The sequence below is a fragment of the Mauremys mutica genome, chromosome 7 (genome assembly GCF_020497125.1).
Source record: "Mauremys mutica isolate MM-2020 ecotype Southern chromosome 7, ASM2049712v1, whole genome shotgun sequence".
NCBI classification, from domain to species: Eukaryota; Metazoa; Chordata; order Testudines; family Geoemydidae; genus Mauremys; species Mauremys mutica.
Window position 1 is genome coordinate 60,838,117 of NC_059078.1, and position 18,587 is coordinate 60,856,703.

At 45.3% G+C, this 18,587-nt stretch overlaps 1 protein-coding gene across 1 annotated transcript in view; it reads right to left on the minus strand.

Annotated features, from left to right (window-relative positions):
* Window positions 1–406: 406 nt before the first annotated feature.
* FRMPD2 (FERM and PDZ domain containing 2) overlaps window positions 407–18,587 on the minus strand; it is a 103,179-nt gene continuing 84,998 nt past the window's right edge. Inside the window, exons 40-45 of the mRNA XM_045023661.1 lie at window positions 12,347–12,495; window positions 9,243–9,333; window positions 6,884–7,218; window positions 3,668–3,883; window positions 3,364–3,426; window positions 407–2,611 (exon numbers count right to left, since the gene is read on the minus strand). Of these exons, the coding sequence (XP_044879596.1) occupies window positions 2,531–2,611; window positions 3,364–3,426; window positions 3,668–3,883; window positions 6,884–7,218; window positions 9,243–9,333; window positions 12,347–12,495 (935 nt within the window). The 3' untranslated portion in view covers window positions 407–2,530. The remainder of the gene's footprint in view (window positions 2,612–3,363; window positions 3,427–3,667; window positions 3,884–6,883; window positions 7,219–9,242; window positions 9,334–12,346; window positions 12,496–18,587) is intronic.

Consider the following 18,587-nt stretch of genomic DNA (forward strand, 5'->3'; position numbering starts at 1 on the left):
TCAGAGGAAGGTACAAGAAATGCCACAGTGGGGGCAGATGTGGGACAGTATGCGCCTAGGGAATCACAGACATGGAGGGCTCAAAGGGACATCAAGAGGTCATTTAGTCCATCCCTCATGCTGAGGCAGGATTAGGTATCCCTGGCCCATCCCTGACAGGCGTTTGTCCAACCTGTTCTTAAAAACTTCCAATGGCGGGGATTCCACAACCTCCCTAGGCCACCAGTTCCACTGCTTGACTATCCTCAGAGCTAGAATGTTTCCTTCTAATCCCCAGGATTTAGAAGTTGTTTTATGCCCCAAGGCATGAGGGTTTATATCACTCTCAAATCTCTTGTTGTTAGTTTAAACTCTACTATTATTATATCTATTTCATAGCAAGAGACTGAAATGAAACGCAAGACGGTTTTGTCAAACATCTCTTACTTTAATATCCCTGTAAAACAGGAAACATTTATATGTTCAAACAGCTGCAAAGATGATGCACACATAAAAAGTGGAGCAATACAGAGTACCACCAAGATTGCCTTTAAAAGTCCAATAGGTTTGTTCACAGCCATGTTTGTACAAAGTCCAGTACGTTTCCCTTGAAAAACTGGTTTAAAGCAGTTTAGTACAAAAAGTGAATTGTGCATTAGGTTGTGCAATTTTATCTTACATAGCAATACATGTATAGTGCAGTAAATAAAACCAAAGTGAAAGGCCAAAACCCAATAGAGGTAACAGATTTATGAACATTTGGCTAACGATGCTTGACAAATCTGTGCAAATAATGGCTACTCTAGATGCAGCATGCAGAGAGTAAAACAAATTCATAATGCATGGAGAATAATGCTTTCTAGAAGGCTCAAACTCAGTTAATTCAAGTTAGAACACCAGGTTCTGTTCTCATTTACAGCAGTGTAAATCTGGAGTTGCTCCAATGACTTAATAGGAGTTCTGGATTTCTATCACTGTGACTGAATCAGCATCTGGCTTATGTTGTAAATTCTACTCTTGGGTTAGTCCAGGGTAGCTGAGAGCAGAAAGGAGAAATTGACCTGGAATCTTAGAATAACTTTATAAAGATGCATTTTTCTGAAAGTCAGGCTTTTAAGTTGTATTTAATGTCATATTCGTCTTCCGCCATAAATCTATCATTCTGATCCATAATAAAATGAAACAAGAGTATTTATTATTATCTTATAGCTTGCAGAGTGGCTTTGTATGCAAATACCTCTTAATATTACTACTGTCTTGAAGTCAAGGAAGCAGTTTTTATACACACATTGCTGTTAATATATTTCACCACTGTGTTGCCTATTTTTAACAGAAGGTGATCTTCTGTTGCATAGCTAATAATTCTACTTCCATAAATATAACCCTCTAGGCAAACAAGTTACAGTAATATCATAGCAGTAGTCTGCAATTTACAAACATGAACAAATGAACCCCCACAATGCCCCAGGCTGTGAGGTAGGTAAGATATCCCAGAGAGTTTTCCAGTTTAATGCAGATTTCAGTCTCATGGGATGAATTGGAGGGAAGGGGAGGGAAAAACAGGAGAGATTTGCTCAAACTGGAACTTGCAGAAAATGAACCAGCTTTCACAAAAAGGTGTATAGTACAACAGAGCTATTTAATGTTGCTTAAGGACCAGATTCAACCCCCCTGCCCCCCAAATCAATGGAGCTTTCCATCAAGTTGAACTGGAGTTGGATCAGGCCCTAAATAAGGGACTATTAGGTAGTAAATCAATGGGAAGGGAAGAATTGCATGTTTAGTGTGACAGTTATATATACACACACTCACAGAGCTGGCTTAGTAATACTTTCCTTTTGATATGGGTACAGAATGAAAGGAGCTAATGATATCTACACAGCTGATATTGCTAGGGGAAAACAGCCATCCATTCCAATTGTTGGAGCTCTCTGCCCGCTCTAAAAGTAGCTCGCTAGAGCTTTGGGGTCATGTCCCGCCATCAATTTATTTATGAAAACTTCCACCTAAAGCTAGAATGATGGCAGAAAATGGCTCTAAGTTGTTCAAACAACCAGAAGCAAATGAATTGGCACCCCCCCCCCCTTGAGAGCATCACTGGGAGCAGAGAATACTGATTCAAAATACAGGAGCAAAAGTCTAGAGTGACATGGGAGAGACAACTGACCTTCAACTTGAAACAGTCATGGTCTCAGAGCTTCTTAGCTGCCCTTCCGATATTAAAGCTAACTGAATACAACTGCAGTCCTTGACAGTGTACGTTACTTCCTAGCCACTAGCCAAAGACATTCTCCTAGACACCAATATGCTGTTACGCAGGACATCCAAATTACTCTCTGTGGCAACTTACCAGTGAGCCAGCGTATAAATAATTTACCAACCTACTTTATGCTGGTTTAGAAATGCTTTAGAAATCAACATTTCCTAACACAGTGTGACAAGCAAGATAGTGCACGCAGTACAGCGCCTGTCCATGCTGGTCTGACAGCCCATTAGAATAAGTCTCAAGTAAGAGGGGGGTCTCCAAGACGAGTGGCAATAGCAGAGATTTTTACTGGAGGAGATGGGATTCCATGGCTTCAATGTTCTGCAGCACTTGCAGCACTACTTCGTAGCAGAACAGGTACTGGTCCTGGACATGTGGAGAAAACAGCATGGAGTCACCCAGTTACATTCCGTAGACACATACAAAGGACTTCCTGGCTTGGGAGCACGTCTGTAACATGAATATAATCTAGGGCTGCATGAAACTTAGGGAGAGCCTCCTTCCCCTCCCCTACCCACTCTCTTGCATTCTGTCCTCCTTAGCCTTAAGGCCAGTGCTTAATTTCTAATGAAAAAGGTACTAGGGCTCAAGCAAGTTTTTTACATTCAGAACTGGTGCAGCAAGCCCAGAGGTGCCGGGGCTCTCAACTGCCGGGCCCAGAGGTGCCGGGGCTCTGAACTGCCGGGCCCAGAGGTGCCGGGGCTCTGAACTGCCGGGCCCAGAGGTGCCGGGGCTCTCAACTGCCAGGACCAGAGGCGCTGTGGCTATCAACTGCCAGGCCCAGAGGTGCTGGGGCTCTAACTGCCGGGACCAGAGGTGCTCGGGCTCTAAACTGCCGGGCCCAGAGGTGCCGGGGCTCTAAACTGCTGGGCCCAGAGGTGCCGGGGCTCTAAACTGCCGGGCCCAGAGGTGCCGGGGCTCTAACTGCCAGGCCTAGAGGTGGCAGGTCTCAGCCCTCGCAAGCCCTGGAACAAATTAAGCACTGCTCATGGCCCCGATTCAGCAGAGCGCTTAAGTACATATTTAAGTCTCATGAACTTCAATGGAAGTGAAGCATGTGCCTTGCTGAATCAGGGACGTTAGAAAAAGTTAGCCTGGTCTCAAGGTGGAGATCTTACCTTGGTTTGAATCATGCCAAATCGCTGATGCCTCAGCTCTCTCACTATTTGCTTGACGTTGAACTGTCAGGAGAGAACAGTGTTATTTCAAGTTATTAAAAAGAACATGCTCGACGGGGAAGTGTAAGGTTGTTCCTTCCCTGCTTTAGTATTAATTATTGTCCCTACACTCAACAGGAATCAGAACCTAATACCATTTCCTTTTTACAAACAACTTGAGTTGATTTACATTGGGGCGAATTAGTGTCCCTCCACAAATAAGCCCATGGTAATATTTATAATGATATGGTTTAGATATACTCACACATAGATCTTTTTCAATGCAGCTCAGCAAAATATCAATACAAAGTAGAACCCCACTCCTTCCAATCCCAGCACTGCAGTGGGCCGTTATGGGGCCCGTCTGGTGAATTTTTCTCATGTAGCGAATGAATTTTACGAGATGCTCTATCAGTCTGGGAGTACCGTGATCTGGCCAAGTGGTAAACTGCAAGTGTTTTACGAAGCGTCTCTCTCCTGTCTGGAAGAGAGCAATCACCAATGTGAATTTCATTGTAGGAGTTACTCCTGTAAAGTCAACCAGAAAACTAAGGACGGTGGCTTCTCACGTGGAATAAGGTATTGTCGGGAGGGTTGGGGTATTGCTACCCTTACTTCTGTGCTGCTGCTGACAGTGGCGCTGCCTTCAGAGCTGGGCAGCTGGAGAGCGATGTCTGCAGGCCAGAAGCCCAGCTCTGAAGGCAGTGCCACCACCTGCAGCAGCACAGAAGTAAGGATAGCATGGTATGGTATTGCCACCCTTACTTCTGCTCTGCTGCTGGTGGGGCACTGCCTTCAGAGCTGAGCCCTCAGTCAGCAGCCACCACTCTCAGGCCACCTAGCTCTGAAGGCAGTGCAGAAGTAAGGGTAGAAATATTGCAACCCCCCTAAAATACCCTTGCAATCCCCCTGCAACTCCCTTTTGGGTCAAGACCCCCAATTTGAGAAACGCTGGTCTCCCCCATGAAATCTGTATAGTATAGGGCAGGGATCTCAAACTCAAATCACCACAAGGGCCACATGAGGACAAGTACATTGGCCTGGGGGCCGCATCACTGAAACCTTTTCATACAATGATACAAAAGTATGGTCAAAAATGAAAATAATGAAGAGTAATATAGTATGCTATTAAAAGTCAATGTATTAACTTTTTTAAAACTGTAATGTGAAAAGTCAGTGCTAATTTTGACAGTCATTTCATTTTTGGCCACTTAGCTGGCAGCGTTTTGCATCAACCAGAGCATCAATATTTAGATTTGATATCCTGAGACTAAACCAATCTCAGTGTTGCTTGCAAATGTTCGTCAGTGAGCCTTGACCTTAACAGAGATTTGTTAATCTTCACGGAAGAGAAAAACTGTTCACATATATATGTACTTCCAAATATTGCCATTACCCTTGCAGAAGCAGAGAATAACATGGGAAATCTTTCTTGTGAAAGAAACCGGTAGAATTCTGGAATTCCAACATCTGTATACTTCTGCTTCAAAATGGTATCACACTGAAGCTCCACTAATTCCATCTGCATTTCCTCTGCAACATTGTCAATTTCCACAGCAAATGGTGTGCAAAAAAGTTAAAAATGTGGTTCAAGTGCCTTGAAATCTTTAAGCCGCACATCAAACCGTTTGTGTAAGTTAGAAATGATATCTGCATATTCTTTCAAGGATTTGGGTTCAACTTTTCCTAAGGAATTCAGAGTCGAGAAATGGACCAAATTGCCAGCAGTCGGCTGTTTCCCCCACAAAGTAAGCTTGATTTTGAATGACTTAACACTGTCATACATCTGTGCTATCACCTGTTTTCTACCCTGAAGCTTCAAGTTCAGTGCATTCAGGTGATCAATTACATCTGTTAGAAAAGCAAGGTTGCCGATAAAAGTGGAATCAGCAAGCTGTGGAACCTCCTTGTTTTTCATTTTCATGAAGGAATCAATCTCCTCACTAAGAGCAAAAAAACGCTTCAAAACATTTCCATGACTCAACCATCTAACTTCAGTGTGATACAGAAGTTCCCCATATTCGCTGTCCATACATTGACTTCAGTGGACCCAGGATTTCACTCTAAACAATTAGGAACAAATCTGGCAAACTCCTGTTGAGGCAGATCCTTTGAGGAGCTGAGCATGCCCAACTGTAATTTAGGATGTTCCGCTGGTACTTGGTATATTGCAGGATGTTGCACAAGTGAAGTTTTTCCTAAGTAAAAATCCTGAATCTCAGGATTTGATATATGGTCAGTATTTTAAAAAAATATATAATAAATCAACAACTGGCAGACCTTTATAGACTATAGGATTTCTATTTAAGTATATATAATAGAGTACCTGAATTTGAACGTATCTTATTTAAGACGCTGAAGTTAAGCCAATGCATGACTTTAAGTTCAATTAATAAAAATCTTAGTATGTTTGCAGACAATTCACAAACAGGAAGAAGGCTATAATGACTGAATAGTTCACGCAACTCTGCTGTCAAACAAGTGCCTTCTCCTATTATAATGAGAGCATAAGTGTCCCCCTGTCTGCCCCTGGCCCCGCCCCCACCTCACCCCTTCCATTAGGCCCCGCCTCTGCCCTGCATCTTCCCACCCCTTCCCCGCACCCATTCCAACCCCTTCCCCAAAGTCCCTGCCCCAACTCTGCCCCCTCCCTGCCTCTATTTCAACCCCTTCCACAAATCCCCACCCCGGCCTCACCTCTTCTCCGCCCCCTTCCCTGAGCACGCCGCGTCCCCGCTCTTCCCCCATCCCTCCTGGAAAATCCTAAGCATGGCCAAAGAGCTGTTTGGTGGCGGGAAGTGCTAGGAGGTAGGCAGAGGAGTGGGAACATGGCACCCTGGGGAGGGTATGGGGGGGGTGGGGAGGAGTGGAGTTTGGCTGCCAGTGGGTGCAGAGCACCCACTCACTCCAGCCCCGAAGCACCCAGAGTCAGCACCTACGGTGGTCTGCAGGAAATAACTCCGCAGGCTGCGTGTGTCCTGCGGCCGCGTGTTTGAGACCCCTGGTATAGGGTAAAAGCACACAGAAGAGCAGATTTCATGCTCCGTGATCCATTTTTCATGGCCGTGAATTTGGTAAGGCCCTAGACATCACACGTGGCTGCTTCTCTGAACTGAGTGCGGATTGCCCATCAGTGCAGCCAAAGAACTGCCCCCCCCCCACAGTTGTCCTTACTGAGGACACAGATTTATAAGGGTTCTAATCTGAGCACATCCTGCAAGTGCCTTCAACACACACTGCTGTTAAAGGCCTTCAGTCCCTGTCCTGAAAACTGTCAGATCCACTGTTTCTGCACAGAGCTAAGGAAAAATCACCCACTCTATGTGCACTCATAGAATTCAGGTTTTGATAAAGCTGAAAATAACCAGAAAATGCTACAGAAGAAAGTTACTCAATGCTGCTCTAAATACTGCCAGAGAGATACAATACATAGTATCCGAGTCCCGCTCTTCAGGCATACAATAAAATATGTTTAATTTACCTGCTTGTTAATTATTTCTATTATTCGGATGATAAAATATTCCAAGATCTGGTAGTTGTCCAGCCTCAGATGGAACTCACTGAGGTCTAGCGAGTGCTGTGGAGCTTCAGGCCAGTATCTGTGACACTTGACTTTTCCAAGCTCCACTTCTTTCGTCATCATGGCAATCACATCTGACTCGTTCTCCCAAATCATTTGCCAGAAATCAGCCACAGTGCAAGGCAGAGGCCCTTGTGTTGAAATATAGAAATGTTCCTCTTCTCCAATATGCATTCGGATGTAACTTGCATTAATATAGCCCCTGGTTGCTCCAAGAGGAACCCGTGTCGCATCATCTGGACAGAAAGAAAAAGTCTTCTGAAGTTTTGCTATTTCAGCTGGAGATCCAAATTCATGTCTCTATCTAGGACCTAAGGGGAGCTTGAACATCAGGCAGTTGAACGTTGTCTCAGTGATATTCATGGTGCATTTGGCTGGCCAAGCAGCGCTAATATCCCTGCTAGCAGGCAATTCCTACAATCATATTATATGATTCATCTCTTCCTGCTAAGAACTATATGGTTTCTTTAAGGCACTTCTGTCACAATCTGACAAGCCATATAACAGGGTCCTATGGTAATATTACAAAGCACTGCAGTTCATCCTACTGTTACCTGAACCAGTACCATATGATACTGTAAAGTTTCTGTAACACAGGTAACTTAAAAACCTTGTACTATTTCTCCAATATTACAGAACACTGCAATGCAACATATCCTGTATTTTTATTCCCATTGTTACAGATTACAAAGGGGTCTGTGTGTAAATGAAAATGGCATAATGCTCTGTTAATAGTGAACATTCTGCTGTGGCAATCAAGTCTTCATTCAAGAAGCCAGCTCCAATTGGTAAGGAAACTTTTGTGCCTTGCTTGGATTGATCAATGGTGGATTTGGGGTCTGCAGGTTGGATCAGAAAATATTTATGTTCTCTGATGCCTGGGAACATAGGAAAGAATGTTACCCCTTTTGGGGGGCCTCAATCATGCTGGGACAGAATTTCACTGTATCACAGTCAGTTGACTGGCTTAAAGCGCAAATCTTCCTGTGCAAAATTTAGGAAGAGGTTCTATGGCAGGGGTGGGTAAACTTTTTGGCCCAAGGGCCACATTGGGGTTGCAAAACTGTATGGAGGTCTGGAAGGCTGTGTCACCCCAAACAGCCTGGTCCTCACCCCCTATCTGCCCCCTCCCACTTTCCTCCCCCTGACTGCCCCCCTCAGAACTCCTGACCCATCCAATCCCCCCTGCTCCTTGTCCCCTAACCACCTCCTCATGGGACCCCCCACCCCTAACCGCCCCCCGGGACCCCACCCCCTATACAACCCTCCTGCTCCCAGTCCCCTGACTGCCCCAACCCCTATCCACACCCCACCCCTCGACAGGCCCCCCCGGGACCCCACGCCTATCTAACCCTCCCTGTTCCCGTCTCCTGACCCCTATCCACACCCCCACCCCCTGATGGGCCCCCCGGGACCCCATGCCTATCCACACCCTGTTCCCCATCTCCTGACTCCTATCCACACCCCTGCCCCCTGACAAGCCCCCCGGGACTCCCACGCCTATCCAACCCCCCTGTTCCCTGTCTCCTGATACACACCCCCAAACCTCCGCCCCATCCAACTGCCCCCTGCTCCCTGTCTCCTGACTGCCCCCTGGGCCTCCCCGCCCCTTATCCAACCCCCAGCCCCCTTACCATGCCGCTCAGAGCAGCATGTCTGGCAGCTGTGCTGCCTGGCCGTAGCTAGACATGCTGCAGCTCTGCCCTGCAGGAGTGCGCAGCCCCGCCATCCAGAGCGCTGCCTGTGTGGTGGCATGGCTGCGGGGAGGGGACAACAGGGAGGGGCCGGGAGCTAGCCTCCCGGGCTGGGAGCTCAAGGGCTGGTCAGGATGGTCCTGCGGGCCACATGTGGCCTGCAGGCTGTAGTTTGTCCATCTCTGTTCTATGGAGACAGAGAAGGGACTAAATCCCGCATTTCACCTCCCACCTCTCCTGCACCCCTGGGGACAATGTCTGGGGAATCTAGACAGCAGCAAATTCATTGGCCTTACTCTTGCCCTACTCCCAGAAACGCACTGTAGAGGGAAAGAGGAGGGACCCCTCGTGGAGCTGGGCTCTGTATCACTGAAGGGGTCCAAATCTCCTGCATAAACCCCACCAATTCTACCCACTGCCCATGTACCAGATTCCACTGTTTCTGGAGCCCCCCAGGACAAGAGAAGGGGCTGGATGTGCCTGCTATAACTCAGCCTACCAGCTGTTTATCTTGTCTCCCATGTATTCTTCAAGTGTTTTTAAGGCCCTTTAGTGTACTTGCTTACATGGAAGGATATCTCGGTATCTGTTTTTCTCCCGGTTTTCTGGCGCTTTCCCAACTCGGCAGCCATCGAGCGGTTTCATGTGTTCTAAAGCCTAGATCAAAGGTAGACAATCAAGACACTTCATTTCCTGCCTCCAAAGAGAAGCTGCAGGGCTAGCATTAGGACTCACCATCAATGTATGTGACCTATGACTAGGAAACAGAGTTTTGTTTGGAATACACTCAATACACCCTACTCTATATTTTCAGGTAAGACGGAGGCCCAAAAGCCAGGCGCTTTCATTTCCTATCTTCTAAACACTTCGAGCGACCCAGTGACATTCTTCAGCCCCCAAGAGTGAGTATTTCCAGGGATTTCCCACGAGATTTCAAACAAGGTCCTGACCACGAGTGTGATAAATGAAGCCAGGGGCTAGCTCCCTTTTATGAACACTCAGCCAGCCAGAAGCTATAAAATCCCTCTTAGTAGTGGTTCTCTAATTGCTCTACCTGTAAAGGGTTAAAAAGTCTCACTGCTATGCATAGGTAAAAGGAAGTGAGTGAGCACCTCGCCAAAAGAGCCAATGAGAAGGCTAGAGCTTTTTAAAATTGAAAAAAGACTCCACTTTGTCTGTCTGTTGTTGTTCTCCTGGGGAGAGGAAGACAGGGCAGCAGCTCTGCTATAAGAAGCTTGGGCCAGGTATCAAAAAGTCATCAGTATCATACCTAGAAACTACTCATTTAAAACTCCAGATATGTAAGTAGATCAGGAAATGCCTAGGAAGCCACAATTAGGTTTATCCCTTTTATTTTGTTATGGCTTGTGGATTCCTCAGTGCTAACCCCAGGTGCTTTTGTTTTGCTTATAACCTTTAAGATGGACCTCAAGAAAGCTATTCTTGGTGCTTAATCCTTGTAGTTGCTCTTTTAAAATCTAGCAATAGCCTGAGTTCCCAGATGTATTTTCTTTCTTCTTTTTTTTATTAATAAAATTTACCTTTTTTAAGAACAGAATTGGATTTTTGTGTCTTAAGAGGTTTGTGCACATATTGTTTAATTAGCTGGTGGCAACAGCTGATTTCCTTTTTTTCTCTTTCTCAGCTCTTCCCGCATTTCCATCCCAGCGGTGGCTACATTTCAGTGATGGGGAAAGTGATTAGGGCACTGTTTGTACATAGGTATAAGGTTTAACTTGATATAACAGACCCAACAAAGAACAGGAAGATGTCAGTTAAGGTCGTTTCATTGACACCTTTTTGCACTTTCTTGTTAGTTGCTTTTCCTGTCCTACGTCTTTATTGCCATGGTGCGAGTTACACCAACTTGCACTCTCCAATACCTACTTACACCCTATTATTGACTTATATGCTACACTTATATGGGGTTATCAAACTTCTTTGATGCCCACCTGCAACTCCCTTAAAATTACTACACAACCCCAGGAGCGGGGACTGAAGCTTGCACCTGCCTGAGCCTTGCCACCCTGGCAGGGGTGCGGGGGGGAGGCAAAGCCCAAGAACTTCAGCCCTGGGCAAGGGGCCTGTAATCTGAGTCCCGCCACCCAGGGCCGAAGCCAAAGCCTGAGCTCTGGACTAATAAGGGTACCATGGGCCCAGGCCTCATTCAGACAAAATGCAAACTGGTTTTGAATGTGTGACCAGACCACAGGACTCAGCTGATAGCTGCTGTAGGACACTATGGCCAAGAGTGCACCCTAGGGCACCCTCCTGCCTGAGTTATTGATAGATAGGAGCTTCAGAGGCTGTTGGGCTTGTGGGGTGGTTAGCAAACACTACACACTTCTGTCAAACACCCTTGTGTTGGTGGGATTGTGTTACTGGATGGCAAGAGCTGGACAGGAAGTAAAAGGAACAAAGGAACATATAAAATAGGAATTACCAAGGAGACCAAGGACAATTACCAGATTCTTCAGAGGAAGGTCCAACCTTGTAACAGACAATTATAGAATAACTTGTCCGTAAGGGAGTTTATGCCTAGCCCCCATTGGTCAATGGTTGGCTTATGCTCTGAAGCAGGAGAGTTTATACCTTTTATCATTTTTATCCCAGCTATTGTAACTTTGCATGTTATTATCCATAGAAGTGTCTAATCGTCTTTTGAATTCATAGAATTATAGAACTGGAAGGGACCTTGAGAGGTCATCTAGTCCAGTCCCCTGCGCCATGGCAGGACTAAGTATTATCTAGACCATCCCTGACAGGTGTTTGTCTAAACTACTCTTAAAAATCTCCAATGACAGAGCTTCCACAATCTCTCTAGGCAGTTTATTCCAAAGCTTAACCACCCTGACAGTTAGTAAGTTTTTCCTAATGTCCAACCTAAACCTCTCCTGCTGAAATTTAAGCTCACTGCTTCTTGTCCTATCCTCAGAGGTTAAGAACAATTCTTTTCCCTCCTCCTTGTAACAACCTTTTATATACTTGAACACTGTTATCATGTCCCCTCTCAGTCTTCTCTTTTCCAGACTAAACAAACCCATTTTTTATAGTCTTCTCTCATAGGTCATGTTTTCTAGACCTTTAATGATTTTTGTTGCTCTTCTCTGGACTTTCTCTAATTTGTCCCCATCTTTCTGTGAAGCTTTTGGCCTCAATGGTCTCTTGTAGCAATGAGTTCCACAGGTCAATCGTGCATTGTGTAACAATGTATTTCCCTGGGAGCATAGTCAGGAATTCTTCAGTCTGATGCCACCCCTGGAATCCCCCTGACACAACAGCACATCAGATCTGAGAGTGCTCTGTCAAAAAGTTAATACATCTAAGGTGATTCCCAGTTGTGTCAGTTGGAGATGTACAAATACCCCCCAGCCAATAGGGTCTAGAGACATAGGGAAAGTGCCATCAAGGTGACTGAGCCCTCGCCTGCATGGAAAGAAGGAGAGCTGCATGTGGAAGATCTCCTCTAAGCACAGATCATGGGGCATAGTCTAGCTGGGAATGATTCCCTGACCCAATGGAGTCAGAAAAAATCACCTGCACCCACAGATCTCTCCTCCAGCTGGTGGGGACGTGCTAATCCTTGAGAGATTGGGTTTTTTCACATACAACTCACTTTCCCAGCTGTGCCAAACACTTAGGTCTACAAAAGCAAAGCAGCACATCTCACCACAAACTCTTTCAGGATCTCTTGCTCTTCAATCTGCCTCCGAAGGTTCTGTATCAGAACTCTGAGACGAGACCTCAGATCTACCCCAGTCAGCGATGGCATAATGTGAGTCAGCTGAGTCAGCTCGTCTTCAGAAACAAGTGTTCTGCCTAGGCATTGACAACAAAGAGGAAATGAGTTTAATTTTTGTAGTGCAATGCACACACACTGCTGGCTTTGAAAAGGAGGGGACTGCTAGTCTTCAGTGCCTTTTGCCACCTACTTTTTGGAAGCAGAATCCAGAAGCAGTTTCTCAACCTTGTTTATGTTCCTAGCTGACACGAGCATAAGTCAAAACCCTGGATCTAAACCCCCAAATTTCACGGAAGCTGGATCCTGAGCCATACACTGCAGCTCATGGCTACATGCAATGGCTAAACAGCCTAGACTAAATACAATGTTACTGCAGAACTGTATACTTCAATGCCTGCTTAAACTGGTGCGAAAGACTCCACCCACATCTTCACTGTAAATCCTCTACTTCCTACAGCAGGGAACGGCAACCTTTCAGAAGTGGTGTGCTGAGTCTTCATTTATTCACTCTAATTTATGGCTTCGCATGCCAGTAATACGTTTTAACATTTTTAGAAGGTCTCTCTATAAGTCTATATATTATATAACCAAACTACTGTTATATGTAAAGTAAACAAGGTTTTCAAAATGTTTCAGAAGCTTTATTTAAAATTAAATTAAAATGCAGATCTTATCAGTTTAGTGTGATCCTTGCCCTTACTTTTCCTTGCTGAGCTTTCCAATGTCTGGTGGCACGTATGTGGATACTTTAAGCTGCACACAGACTTCTGACTGATCAGTCATTAACTAGCTGGCAGGAGGTCAGCGGCTGGAACCCCAGATTGGCAGCTGAGGTGAATGGAGCTGGCGGCTGGTAGGGCTGAGCAGAGCTGGAGGCCTGGACCCTGTCTGGCAGGGGGCCTGCGCTGGAACTCCAACTGGAAGCAAGGTGTGCGGGGCTGCGGCGGGGACCCTGGCTGGCAAGGGGCCAGCAGCTGGAACCCCAGAGCAGCAACTGAGCGGCTCAGCCTGCCGCCACTTTGGGGTTCTGGCCGCTGGCTCCTGCCAGCCAGGGTCTCAGCCCGCTGCCAGCCTGGGGGTCCTTCACCCAGGCCAGCAGTGGGCGCTGAGTGGGACCGGTGGTGGGACCCCGGCTGGCAGGAGCCAGCAGTGGAAATCCTAGAGCGGCTGCGGGCTGAGCAGCTCAGCCTGACGCCACGTGCCATCAAAAATTGGCTTGTGTGCCATTTTTGGCATGCGTGTCATAGGTTGCCAACCCCTGTTCTACAGATTAGTGTGGTCACTTTTGTGGTTCTAGGAATAATCACTGTACATTAACTTTTTTCCGAGTCAGGAAATATATCATGTTCTATTTTTACCTTTCCCTCCCACTCAAGGACTTACAGTTTTTCAGCAAGTTGGCTGCACCAAAGCAAAGATGAATTTTTATTGGTTGTATCCCTACCTGACATAGGTGTCCCAATTTGAGACTGTGGTCTATTGAGCACAAGGGTAAATGGTTAAAAAACCTGCATAAATGTCAACTATTCTTACATGAAACACTGCTAGTTCAAAGAAATATGAAGACTCACATTTGGTCTATCTGAACTCTCGTGTGACAATACAGTGAGTCTATGTTCAGACTGCTGGTGACACTGGAACCAGAGATGCTGGGGTGAGTTACTCTGTGGCTTGTCTTTATGAATGTGGTCTGCATATACTGAAATTGAGTGATCCTGCCTTGGGGGACGGATAGCTCAGTGGTTTGAGCATTGGCCTGCTAAACCCAGGGTTGTGAGCTCAATCCTTGAGCTCACATTTGGGGATTTAGTAGGGGGTTAGACAAGATGACCTTCTGAGGTCCCTTCCAACCCTAATAATGATTTGCCCTAATATTTCAAAGCTAGGTCATAACTTGGACTAAGCACCTGTGCTGGGGAGTAAATACCTGGGGTCTAGATACACAGACGTTAGTAGCTGCTGAATGCTCATTTACTGTCCTAGCCCAGACCAAGGGAGGGGGCAGTAGGCAGGGAAGACTTATACCCTTCTGTGTCTAGTGGTACATGAGGCAACTCATTTTTCCTATTGCTGTCAATCTGGAGTAAGGTGTTTGACTCTATCGTAAATTGTCTCCATGATGGCAGCATCCTTTTCAATTGTCCTGCCATAGGTCATTCCTTGTCCTCCACACCTTCTCTTCCTTCCAGGTGGAAACCAGTCTAAGATATACCTTGTTTTTCTGCCATGGGATGGCCTGATGACACAGAAGCCATCTCAATCTAATTACCGAGTCTGCAGTCTGCTGACTCGTGCAGCACAGCACTTCCACATGGGTCACACAATTTCTCCAATGAATTTGTCTCAAACAATACTGGTGACATGCATTCAGTTCCCTGTTGTGTTCTCCCACCAGCTGCCACATTCTGAGGTATACAGTAGTGTTGAAAGGGCAATAGTGTTGTATCGCCACCTCTTCCAGATGCTTGATAAATGGGTAAAGCATCCAAAAGCTTTACTGATTCTTGACTTCACTTCTTCAGCGAGCTGTCCGTTAGCAGATATTGCACTTCCTTGATAGACAAAGTCATTCACTCCTTTGTACTCTTATCAATCCGCCTGCATTGACAGCATTTTCTCCTATCTCCATGGCCTTGGTCTTCTGCTTACTGATACAAAGCCCCACTTTAGTAGCCTCTGCTTTTATACTCATAAAAAAATCTTTTCATTCCATCCAAGTTGGTAGCCAATATCACTAGATTATCTGCAAACTGAAGTCTCACAGCTCATGTCTTGCCCAAGCAATGCCCATGTTCTTGCCAGCAGCCATCACTTTTCTCATCAGAGTCTATGACAATGCAGAAGAGAAGCGGGGGGTTGAACGCAACCTTGCCTTACACTAGAAACTATCTTAAACCATTTGGCGTCTCTGCTTTGTGCCAGATGCAACACAAAGTTTTTATCAAATGTGACAAAGTTCTTCCTCTACCTTGGTGGGTCCTGCGCTTATTAGCGGATTTGCTCACCTCAGTGATCTTCCCCTCTGGTGGAACCCACAGTCTGAGTCAACTCCTCCTGTGTCTGATCAGGAGTTGGGAGGTTTGGAGGGAACCCGGGCCCACCCTCTACTCCGGGTTCCAGCCCAGGGCCCTGTGGATCGCAGCTGTCTATAGTGCCTCCTGTAACAGCTGCATGACAGCTACAACTCCATGGGCTACTTCCCCATGGCCTCCTCCAAACACCTTCTTTATCCTCACCACAGGACCTTCCTCCTGGTGTCTGATAATGCTTGTACTCCTCAATCCTCCAGCAGTTCACTCTCAGCTCCTTGCGCCTCTTGCTCCCAGCTCCTCACACGCGAATCTCACTGACTAACTGGGAGGCTTTTAACTAGTTCCAGCCAGCCCTTGATTGGATTCAGGTGGCCCAATCAATGTAGCTATCTCCACTGCCTTCTAGAAACATCTTAATTGGCCCCAGGTGTCTTGATTAACCTGGAGCAACTGCCATTTGGTTACCATGGTACTAGAGATTTGGTTAGCCTGGGGCTAACATACCTGTTCCTTACTACTTTACTGTAGCCATCTGGCCTTACCCCATCACACAAAGTAATAATCTTTGCTGGAATTCCCTATTGTCTCAGGATCTTCCAGAAGGCTTCTCTGTGTACACTATCAAATGCTTTCATAAAATCAAGTGGGCAGGAAATGAATGGTGTTTTGGCTATATGCTCCTATGCACCAGTCAACAGAGCTGAGCCTGCATTGGGCATGTCGTACTCTGCTGCTGGTAAAAACCATCCATCAGCAAATCACTGCTTCTGCAGAGGAAAGGGAAGCTGAGTGGGAACTGCACCTTATAGCAGTGTCTCTGAGATACTCCTGGAGTGGCGCAGCTAGGAGTCTAGGGGACCAGTAGGTCAAAGTGCACTAGGGAACTTTTAGTGTGTGGTAGAGTGGTGTCCACACGGACGGTTAGTGCATGGCATGCTAGTGAGCTGTAAATTTACATCCCAGCTTGCAATCAACTAAGTGTTCATCTAACAAGCCCTCAATCATCACCATCCCTTGCTCAAGGTATTCTTCTGCATTTGGGATAGGAGCAATTGAACTTCTTACAAGACAGATAAGGCTGAGTCCTGCTGTGACTAGGGGGTCTTCTGAGGCCTTTGGAGAGAGGTTCAGCCCTTGATGTACTAAAGGATTTAACTTCAAGTGCATGAGCAGTCCCATTGATTTCAATGAGATCACTCACACGCATAAAATGAAGCATATGTTTAATTGTTGGCAGAACCAAGGCCTTAAACTAGAATTGGTTCTTTCCCCCTTTCTTTGTTTCCTTCAGTAGTCCCTGTTTGTGTTTTTGGATCAAGTTTTCAGGTCCTCTTGTAACCCTGAGCATTAAAAGGCCAGTATGAATTTTGTAGCACTGTACTGGAATTCATTTCAGTGCTTCTCCACACTTTGTGAGATACTGTCTTTCAGGTGAATTACTGTATTTATCCTTGGAAACAAATTTAAAATTAAGATGAAAAAATTAGTGTGTAACTTGTAACTCTTCCATTGTGCCCACAGAACCTTCCCTTTTGCATTAAATAAATCATAAATATAATAATTCATCATCACTTGGAGTCTTTAAAGTAAGACTGGATGTCTGTTTAAAAGAACTGCCCAGAGGTTCTGCTAGAGTATTCACCTCTGCAGCAGGAAATAATAATTCCCTGCACTGCAGGAATCAATTATGAGATTCTCTGACATGAGGTCAGATTAATTGATCTAACAGTCCCTTCTGGCCTTAACCTCTATTACATCTCTTTCAGCAAAACAATGTAAAGAACTGGCTAGTGTGAATGTGTACCAAGGCCCCCTAATTGACAAAATCATGATTGCAAGTCGAGGTGATTAAACAGGGTATAACTGAATTTGTTCAACAAACTATCAGAAGCCTGCATTCCAAGAAAGGAGGGAAAAAATCACAGGCAGGAGTTGTAGACCAAGTTGGATGAGCAAGCATCTCAGAGAGGTGATTAAGAAAAAGCAGAAAGCCTACAAGGAGTGGAAGATGGGAGGGATTACCAAGGAAAGCTACCTTATTGACGTCAGAACATGTAGGGATAAAGTGAGAAAGCCATGTAGAGTTGGACCTTGCAAAGGGAATTAAAACCAATAGTAAAAGCTTCTATAGTCATATAAATAAGAAGAAAACAAAGAAAGAAGTGGGACCGCTAAACACTGAGGATGGAATGGACGTTAAGGATAATCTAGGCACAGCCCAATATCTAAACAAATACTTTGCCTCAGTCTTTAATGAGGCTAATGAGGAGCTTAGGGATAATGGTAGGATGACAAATGGGAATGAGGATATGGAGGTCGATATTACCACATCCGAGGTAGAAGCCAAACTCAAACAGCTTCATGGGACTAAACTGAGAGGCCCAGATAATCTTCATCCAAGAATATTAAAGGAATTGGCACATGAAATTACAAGGCCATAAGCAAGAATTTTTAATGAATCTGTAAACTCAGGGGTTGTACCGTATGACTGGAGAATTGCTAACATCGTTCCTATTTTTAAGAAAAGGGGGGAAAAATGATCCGGGTAACTACAGGCCTGTTAGTTTGACATCTGTAGTATGCAAGGTCTTAGAAAAAATTCTGAAGGAGAAAGTAGTTAAGGACATTGAGGTCAATGGTAATTGAGACAAAATGCAATGTGGTTTTACAAAAGGTAGATCGTGCCAAACCAACCTGATCTCCTTCTTTGAAAAGGTAACAGATTTCTTAGACAAAGGAAATGCAGTGGATCTAATTTACCTCAATTTCAGTAAGGCATTTGATACGGTCCACATGGGGAATTATTAGCTAAATTGGGAAAGATGGGGATCAATATGAAAATTGAAAGGTGGATAAGGAACTGGTTAAACGGGAGACTACAACGGGTCATACTGAAAGGTGAACTGTCAGGCTGGAGGGAGATTACTAGTGTAGTTCCTCAGGGATCGGTTTTGGGACCAATCTTATTTAATCTTTTTATTACTGACCTTGGCACAAAAAGTGGGAATGTGCTAATAAAGTTTGCAGATGACACAAAACTGGGAGGTATTGCCAATACAGAGAAGGACCGGAATATCATACAGGAAGATCTGGATGACCTTGTAAACTGGAGTAATAGTAATAGGATGAAGTTTAAT